Genomic DNA, 9,753 nt, shown 5'->3' with positions numbered 1-9,753 from the left:
ACCCCTATTTTCTATTTCTTTACTACCCACAAGGGGCTAAACACAAAAGAGACAAAGAAGGACAGACAGACGGATTAAGTTGATTACATCGACCCCAGTGCATAACTGGTACTTAATTTATTGACCCTGAAAGGATGAAAGGTAAAGTTGACCTCGGCGGAATTTGATCTCAGAATGTAATGGCAGACGAAATACTGCTAAGCATTCCGCCCGGCGTGCTAACGTAGCTGCCAGCTCGCTGCCTTGTAAACCCCTATTTTGCTATCCATATAAGGCAATATATGTTCGTGTGGTTATACACACACATACACATATATATACTTATGTGTGCGTGTATGTGTATCATACAGGTCAAAACAAATTTGTATTTATCTAATTCTATTTAAATTACATTTTAATTGCTTTAAACTTTTAATGGAATTAATGAAAGACAATAATAAATTTAACAAAGATAATTATGTTGTTTTGGTTTCGAGAATTTAATGATTAAAATTAAATGTAAATATATTTTAAAAATATTCTTTTAGGTTATTTCCATCAAGTCTTTTCTTTACCTAAATTTTGTTTGTTGCAATTGTTCTTGTTGTTGTTCCCAGAAGTTGTAAAATAAACATTTATTATTATTATTATTTTTATTATTACAAATAAATCCCAATGTGATTTTTGCGAGGGTGGGGAATGGTTTAAAAAAAATAGGAATTTGTTATTTTTTTTTTTTTTTAAAGAGTCTTCTTGATTCTCTCTTCCAGATTGTCAATTTCTTTCCAAATTGTGTCTGGAACATCATCATTGATTTGGCGGAACAGATATTTACGAGTGTCTTTCACCTCGCCTTCCCAGAACTCTTTGGTCAAGTTGAAAATGGCTTTCATGTCTATGGAAGCAGGCAAACCATCCATGTTGATGCTTCCAGGTTTTGGAAGGTACCCAATTGCTGAAGAAACAGCACACTCCTCTTGGTTTATTCTACGCAATATCCAGTCCAAGACACGGCAATTTTCACCAAAACCTGGCCACATGAACTTCCCTTCCTCGTTCTTACGGAACCAGTTGACATGGAAAATCTTTGGCAGTGTTACGCCTGGCTGATTCATTGACAACCAGTGCTGGAGATATTTACCAAAATTGTACCCAAAGAATGGACGCATAGCAAAGGGGTCGTTCATGATGACTTTGCCTGAAACAAGAAAAATGGTTGAGAATGAATTGGAATAATTTAAATACATTAAGGATGGTGCGGTGATGGTGGTGATGATGGTGGTGATGATGGTAGTGATGATGATGGTGCTGATGATGGTAGTGATGATGGTTGTAGTGATGGAGGTGTTGGTAGTGGTTATATTGGTGGTAAATGCAGTGATATTGTTATTGGTGGCAGTGGTAGTGTTAGTGATGATGATGATGATAATGAGGATGAAATGGTTAACAAATCAATTGATTAATTATCAAATTAGAGGTAATGATAATGAAGATGATGGTGATGATGGCGTTGGCAATAATCATGCCAGCAATAAATAATGACAGTAGTATCAATGATCACAGATATCACAAAAAAAAAGAAAGAAAGAAAAAAAGGCACAACTGCAGACTTTACAATACCATATAACAATAGGGTGAAGAACACCAAAATAATTGAGAAGATTAAGAAATATCGGGACCTAGCCAGGAAAATGAAGAAATTGGTAGAAGACAAAGGTGACAATTGGTCACACAAACTGTAATGTGAGAGGCTGAAAGATACTGAAATAAGGACACATTGTTGACCCACAGGAACTTGTTAACCTGTATTCTACAAGAATCCTAAGAGAGACTCTTGAGATTTGAGGAGGCTTGTTGCCACCAAACCTCAAGACAATATCCCTACTAACGCAATTAGAATATAATTGTTCTTTCTACTATAGGCCTAAGACCTAAAATTCATGAGGAGAGGACAAGTTGATTGCATTGACCCCCCCCCCCCCCATGCTTAACTGGTACTTGCTTTATTGACTTCGAAAGGATGAAAGGCAAAGTGAATCTTGGTGGAATTTGAACTCAGAGTGTAAAGCAGAAAGAAATGCCACTAAGCATTTTATCTGGTGAAAAAAATAAAAACATTTCACCTGGCTTTATGAATAATAATAATAATAATGATAATAATAATAATAACAATAATAATAATATGATCACGAACAGAAGTAGTGTGGAGCATCATAGCCATGTGTTGAGAGGGATTCTTTGGGGTTTGAATTATTCACCTCTGGAAACAGGTGTTTCGTTCAACATCCTTAAACAACCCTTATTCAGGGACCTTTTGAGCAGGATGGGCTACTCGACCAGAAGAAAATTCTAACTGGGCCCCAGAATCTGAACTTAGAATCGATGATGACAACATTGATAATAATGCCAACAATGATACTGACAACAATAAGTTTCTTATCATTATTTTTATTTTAGGGTCCTTTGAGTGAAATCTTTCATGACACCTCCTGTGACCTCTTCAGCAACTCTCCATCCCATGTGTCCCCTTGTTCTGTTTAGTTTCAGACAAAGACCATGAAATTAAGAATCAGCTTCTTTATTGTTCAGAAATTCAAAGAAGACATTGCAAGTGAGAGGTGTCAACAGTTTCAAACCAAGTAAGACAAGTAATTATGTCAACATAAACGAATATTACCAACCTTTATGTTCAGCTGCTGCAGTGGCTTCTGATCGCATCGATGCACCGACCATGACTCCATGTTCCCAGTTGAAGGCTTCGTACACTAAAGGTACCCCTGTACAATGGAAAAGAAAGAAAGAACAAAATGAATGAAATTCAGCCTAAAGTGTAGAGTCCACTGAGAGGCACAGGAGTAGGGCAAGGTAACAAATCAGGAAATGGTTGTTGCAGTAGGAATAAGTTCAACATGGTTCTAATAGAAGGGGAACGGTGATTTAAGACAGCCTCATTTGCCACTGGAAGGCTAAATTCATGTGATGATTATTATTGTGAGAAGAATGGTGAATTGGTGTCACTAGATGAGCCTAGTTTCAAGAAGTGCTTGCAGGCCAGAAAATAACAGCTGAGAGAGAGGGAGACAGAGAGGGAGAGAGAGAGAGAGAAGGGAAGGAGGGAGGTCACTTCCCCTTGGTGTTCGGGTAACACTAAATGAATGGGTCTCCATTATATTCCACATCTTCCTTTAACTCTAGTTTAGCCTTATTTCTTTCTATATAAAGCTGAAGTTGTCTGTGTATGACAGGTTTGGTAGCCTTCAACTAACACTATCTCCTCCAAGACCCTGCAGCGCAAGTTGACCAAAATTGACAGTATGATAGAAGGAGGCTTGCTCTTCCTTCCGTAGAAGAAAAAATTCAAATCGGACCATGTTAACACCAAAAATTATTTACATCAAAAAGGTGCTTTTTTTCTATGAAAATCCCTATTTTTTAATGATTTTTTGACTGCTGTGTTGCCATTTTTTGGTGTACTTCAACCAGAAAGATGTTCACTTAAAGACAATAAAAAGCTACATAATGCAAAATTTTTACTTTTCATAAATTCCAATTGTAAAGGGTTGAAACAAACTTGATCAATGCCAGGCAATACTGCTAGTACTTAGATATAGGTCTGCAATTAACTCTAGGACTCATAAGGCTAGAGCTTAATCTAGTTGGCTTAGTTTTCATGACATGTAATTGACTGAGGTTACAACACACTCTGCTGAATGGGATGACAGTCTGTTGTAGGATTAACAGCAGAGTGGATTGGGAATGTGGAATGATGCATTTTGCTGAAGAGCACGAGCTGTTTGGTTCAGTAACCAAAACCACAATCTTAGTACAATACTCTAACCACTAGGCCTTATAGAGAAAATGAAATGAAAAAAAAAAGAATGCCATGAAGATATTGTGAGTGAGAGGTGTGAAGTGGTCAGATAAGTGAACATAATCATCAAAATTTGAGGAATTGAGTGAAGTGCTGGTGGTGAAATTTTGTAAAAAGTCTACACAGTAAAAGCAGAAAATGAAAGGAAATAGGTGTATTATGAGCCACAATTGGCCATGATGTTGAAGTACTGGGCCACTGACTACATGTTATAAGTTCAAATCTTACTATAGGTCCCAACTCTGCTCCTTGGTTGGTCAAAGCACGTAACTGCTTGTTCCTAAGTAGACCAATAATGTCTATGTGGTTGTCTGACCTGCTAGAAATGGCAGCCAAATCTCTATTAAATCACATTGCTATAGTTCTAAAAAAGGGAAAGTCATTTTGGACAACGTGGTCTAGGAATTGTAAGTGGACAGGATAGTCACAACTGGAATGTCTCTGATCATGAGTCAGCTGATTAAGGTTGACCAGTGGTGTTGTTAAACAGTAACACCACTGCTCGCTCTGTCCAGTATGGTCCTGATAGCAACCACTGCACATTGCAAAGTGCAGTAAAATCCTGATAGCAATCACAACATGTTGCAACATAAAGTAATGTTCTGATAGTGACAATTGCAGGTTGCAAGTGCAGTATGGCCCTGATATAGCAATTACTGTATGTCACAGAGTGCAGTATGACTCTCAACTAGGCAGAAGCATGGTGTATCTAGGACTAATCTGTGGGCTGTGCCTCATAATTCAACTATTTATTTCATCTGGGGTTATACAACAACAAACATAGGGAGAGACATTCAGAGGCAATCAATTGTTCCAACATAGGTTTCATCAACCCCTGTGCCACAGCGCATGCGTGTGCTGTAAGCTTTTGTGGTGCATTACACTGTGTTGGTTCATGTGTATTTCTTTGCAACAAAGTGCAATGCGTGCACTCATCCTTGTTTTAGAACAATTTTTAAACTTTTCCTTATGAAATATTTCCAAAATATCTTCTTATCTTTTACTTGGTTTAGTCATCGGACTGCAACCATGCTAGGACGCTGCCCTGAAGGGTTTAGTTCATAACTTGGACACAGTACTTATTTTTAAAACTTATTCTATTGGTCTCTTTTGTCAAACTGTTAAGTTACCAACACCTGTCAAGCGGTGGTGGGAGACAAACACACACATATATGACAGGCTTCTTTCAGTTTCAGACAACCAAATCCACTTTGATTGGCCTGGTGCTAAAGTAGATAACATTTGGCGTTAGGAAGGGCATCCAGCTGTAGAAAATCTGCCAGATCAAGATTGGAGCCTGGTGCAGCCATCTGGTTCGCCAGACCTCAGTCAAATCGTCCAACCCATGCTAGCATGGAAAGCAGACGTTAAACGATGATGATGATGATGATGATGATTTGACCAAAGTGTCATGCAGCGGGACTGAACTTGGAGTCATGTGGTTAGCTAGTATAATTCTTACCATATAGCCATGTCTACACTTATAAAATATATATTTTTTTATAGAATACTTTATTTAAAACATTTTAATATACTTTCAAAAAAATATTCAAGGTGTCTCATAAAACATGTAGTGCCGTATTTAGAGGGTTATGAATTCAAAAACTGTTGCTTTAATATTAAAAGACTGAAAATGAAAAAATAAACAGTTGCCTATTTCAGTCTATTTTGACCAAATATATATATATATGTATATATATATATATATATTGGGTGTTCAGTGAAGGGCTTTATTTGGAATGATACATTTTCCTAACAAAGACACATGATGTGTTTCTTTTCTATCCTATTACTCTGTGCAAGGGTGAGTGAGTCAAGATAATAACTGGACATCAGTGACGCTGGCTAAGGTAATATCTGCATGGGAGATAACTGCAGCTAAACTATTGGAATTTAATGTGAATGAAGGCTGGGTAGAAGGTTAGATCGCTAAAAATAGTGCTACAGGTGGCAGTAATTGCAGATTGAGGAATTAGATCAAACCTGAGAGCTATGGACCCCCGAGATAGAAGAGCTGCTACAGGAACAAGACAAAGCAATCTGAGTTAATGCTTCGTCCAACCTAAGCATAGAGAAAAATATACATCAAAATGACAATGGTGATGAGGATATGTCCCATGAGCTACTTTAAATTTATTTAAATTCAAGAAACCAAAATTCAAACGAGGATTTGATGGTGAGAGGAAGGAGCTATTATATATATATTATAGAGTATATGATTATTACAGAATACATACACACAGACACACACGTGTACATACATACTCCATGATAGATTTTATAGGATATAAGGTGTGAATTCATTTAACTCATAAACAAATCAATAATCAATGTAAGGCAATTATAAAAATTTCTAAGACAACATTATAAATTTACAGAACAGAAGAATGAAATTATGCAAAGTTAATGCCTTAATTAAAGATAAAATATAAGACGTTGGCCCATGGAGATGGTTTCACGAGAGCTTCTGTCTTGTATGACACTCAATGCATGGTATGTTAGCATTCACCGCTCCATGCTTGCATGGGTCATATGGAACTTGCTGGTCGTAGAAAAGTCTGCCTCAGCATGTTCTGTCTGACCCGTGCCATTAATGATTGGGAAAAATTTCTAACAGTGACACATGACCAGCTTTTAACTGGTGTTTATTTTATCGAACCCCTGAGAGGGTGAAAGCAAAATTTATCTAGGTGAGACATGAACCGAGACCTTAATTTTGTTGTATCTGAGGAGGGCCATTATTCCAATAATTAACACTTGCACTGGTTTTATTTCAGGTTTTTATAATCTATTTGTCAAATAAGGAAGCAAGCTGGCAGAGTTGTTAGTATGCTCGACAAAATGCTTAGCAGTATTCTGTCTGTTGCTATGTTCTGAGTTCAAATTCTGCCGAGGTTGACTTCGCCTTTATTCCTTTCGGGGTCGATGAAATAAGTGCCCGTCAAGTGCTGGAGTTGATGTAATTGATTGGTCCCTTCGCCACAAATTTCAGGCCTTGTGCCTGTAGTAGAAAGGATTATTTATTTGTCAATTGGTTAACCATTTAACTAGTTAACTGATTGATCGTTTGATTAATCAATCAATCAGCCATGTTTGTCAAAGTCCTTTCATGGCCATTTGCAGCCTTATCAATGATATATTCTCTCTCTATTCCAGGTCTGCCTGTCTCTAAATATTGATTTCAAATTTTGGCACAAGGCCAGCAATTCAGGGGAAAGCGGGAGTTGATTACTTAAACCTTAGTGTTCAACTGATACTTATTTTATCAACCATGAAAGGAGAAAAGGCAAAGTCAACCTTGGAGAAATTTGAACTCAGAACATAAAGGTGGACAAAATACTGCTAAGCATTTTGCCTGGCATGTTAACAATTCTGCCAGCTCACCATCTTGCCTGTCTCTAGATACTGCAAGGTAGTTTGACTTTAACTATACAGATAGTCTTTTTTTCCTTTCTCTTTTTACTTGTTTCAGTCATTTGACTGTGGCCATGCTGGAGCACCGCCTTTAGTCAAGCAAATTGACCCCAGGACTTATTCTTTGTAAGCCCAGTACTTATTCTATCGGTCTCTTTTGCCGAACCACTAAGTTACGGGGATGTAAACACACCACCATCGGTTGTCAAGCGATGTTGGTGGGACAGAGACACACAAACACACACACACATATATATATACACATATACATATATGCGATGGGCTTCTTTCAGTTTCCGTCTACCAAATCCACTCACAAGGCTATGGTCAGCCCGAGTCTATAGTAGAAGACACTTGTCCAAGGTGCCATGCAGTGGGACTGAACCCAGAACCATGTGGTTGGTAAGCAAGCTACTTATGATACAACCACTCCTGTGCCTATGTAGATATTGCAGATACTGTCTTTTCATATCTGTTGCTAATTTACTGCCATGTCTTGTTAGCACTCAGATGGGTGATTGCTAACTTATTTAAAAACAACAGAATGATTTCCTATCAACTCACCTTCGGGACGTCTGCCACCAAATATAATGGCATCAATAGGGACTCCTTCAGGACTTTCCCAAGCCTCATCCATGTTAGGACACTGGTTGGCTGGTGTACAGAATCTGAAAATAATTCAAAAGACATTCTTATTCAAATATAACTCAGGATATGAAAAAAACTGATTTTATAACCAAACATGATTTCATTGAAGATTACAAATGACTGACATCTCATTGCTTGGATGACAGTAACATTTGCTTGCAATTAGTACACGTGTGTGTGTGTGTGTCTGGCACTATTCTCTCAGCTGCTATAATTATGTGAAGGAAGAACTGCACATATCTCACCCCCATTTTGGTGCCGCCAGTTATCCCTCTCCTTGAGACCACCTTCTTTCACCTGTCATCGCAAATCTTGCTTTCACACACATCTACATACATATGGCTATATATCCATATCTATCTGCCAACTATTTCCCCTCTCTTATCATTATCGTTTTAACATCCACTTTTCCATGCTTGCATGAGTTGGATGGATGCTCTTCCTGTCACCAACCCTCACCTGTTTCTGACATGTCTCAGAAGAAAAGACATTAAAGGACACTGCTTGTAAGATGGTGATACAACTACCACACAACATCAAGTAAAGGAAACAGTAACACACACAAACACACATACAAATATACGTTCAGTTTCTGTTATGCACAAAGCTTTGGAAGGCCTGGAGCTATAATAAAAGACACTTGCCTGAAAGTGTTGCAGAGTGGGGCCAAGCCCTAAACCACGTGGTTATGCAGTTGAGAAGTAAATTTTTTTTATCACAGAGCCATATACATACAAACACACACACACACCACACACACATACATATATACTGTAAATCCTCAAGTATAGTCCGCCCTTGAGTATAATACGCAGGGGATTTTTAGGGGGCTGTACCTCTGAAAAAGCTAAACCTTGTGTATAATACGCGCCCCTTCTCTAACTTGGTTGGTATTAGGAAGAACATCCTACCATAAAAACCCTACCAAAACAGATAGTGAAACATGGTGCAGTATGGAAATAGACATTAAATGATGATAACAACGATATCTTAATGATATGCCTTGACACATATATCTCTACAACATTGCAGGCATACAGCTTGTGCTGTGCACAGCATTCATTAACCTTCTCACCTCTCCCTGAAAACACACACACACAGACACACATGCATCAAGTAAACCTGTAAGTCTATCATCCAATGAATGAATCAATCAATTAGTTTGTCTCTGACAACATTTGTACAAACATCAGAAAGACTCACAGAGAAGTAAAATATTTAGACATTTAATAAAGTTTTTTTTTTTATTATTCTATTTTCTTGTGTTGACAATTTGAGGTCACCTCCTCCAAATCATTATCAGCAGCAGCAACAGGAGTAGCTAGGTTAGTTGAAATTTAAAATTGGACACTGTTAAACAATACAAACCATTGTTATCATCATCATCATCACTGCCATCACAGCTACCCCCCCCCCCCATTCTCATCAGTGTCATAGTTTTTCCATGTTGGCATGGGTTTGACAGGACCTTCAGAAGCAGTCTTTTACAGGTGAGTGCCCTTATTGATGCACACCTGTCTGCTTACCTTTTACAAGGATATGGTGTAGCTATTTCTGTACTTACCTTTTGCAAGGGTATGGTGTAGCTATTTAGATAAACTAGGACACGCATGATTAAATATGTTAAACTAGGATGTAATTTCATATTTAAATATATTTTTGTTTGTTTGTTCATTTAACCTACACTAATATCCCATGGTAGCATATATTTGAACTGTGTGACACCTTGGACAAGTGTCTTCTGCTATAAGCCTCAGGTTGACTGAAGCCTCGTGATTGAATTTGGTAGGTGGATGTTTCTGTTGTGTCTGTACATGTGTGTAAGTGCTTGTGTTTCCTAA

At 37.9% G+C, this 9,753-nt stretch overlaps 1 protein-coding gene across 1 annotated transcript in view; it reads right to left on the bottom strand.

Moving 5' to 3' along the window:
• Positions 1-460: 460 nt before the first annotated feature.
• LOC115220892 (phosphoenolpyruvate carboxykinase, cytosolic [GTP]) overlaps positions 461-9,753 on the bottom strand; it is a 51,691-nt gene continuing 42,398 nt past the window's right edge. Inside the window, exons 8-10 of the mRNA XM_029791089.2 lie at positions 7,829-7,932; positions 2,661-2,756; positions 461-1,177 (exon numbers count right to left, since the gene is read on the bottom strand). Coding sequence (XP_029646949.1) covers positions 720-1,177; positions 2,661-2,756; positions 7,829-7,932 — 658 coding nt within the window. The 3' untranslated portion in view covers positions 461-719. The remainder of the gene's footprint in view (positions 1,178-2,660; positions 2,757-7,828; positions 7,933-9,753) is intronic.

Source organism: Octopus sinensis, linkage group LG17, assembly GCF_006345805.1.
Source record: "Octopus sinensis linkage group LG17, ASM634580v1, whole genome shotgun sequence".
Taxonomy (NCBI): domain Eukaryota; kingdom Metazoa; phylum Mollusca; class Cephalopoda; order Octopoda; family Octopodidae; genus Octopus; species Octopus sinensis.
Note: the sequence above shows the minus strand (reverse complement) of the source record. Positions and strands in the feature narration are given on the sequence as shown.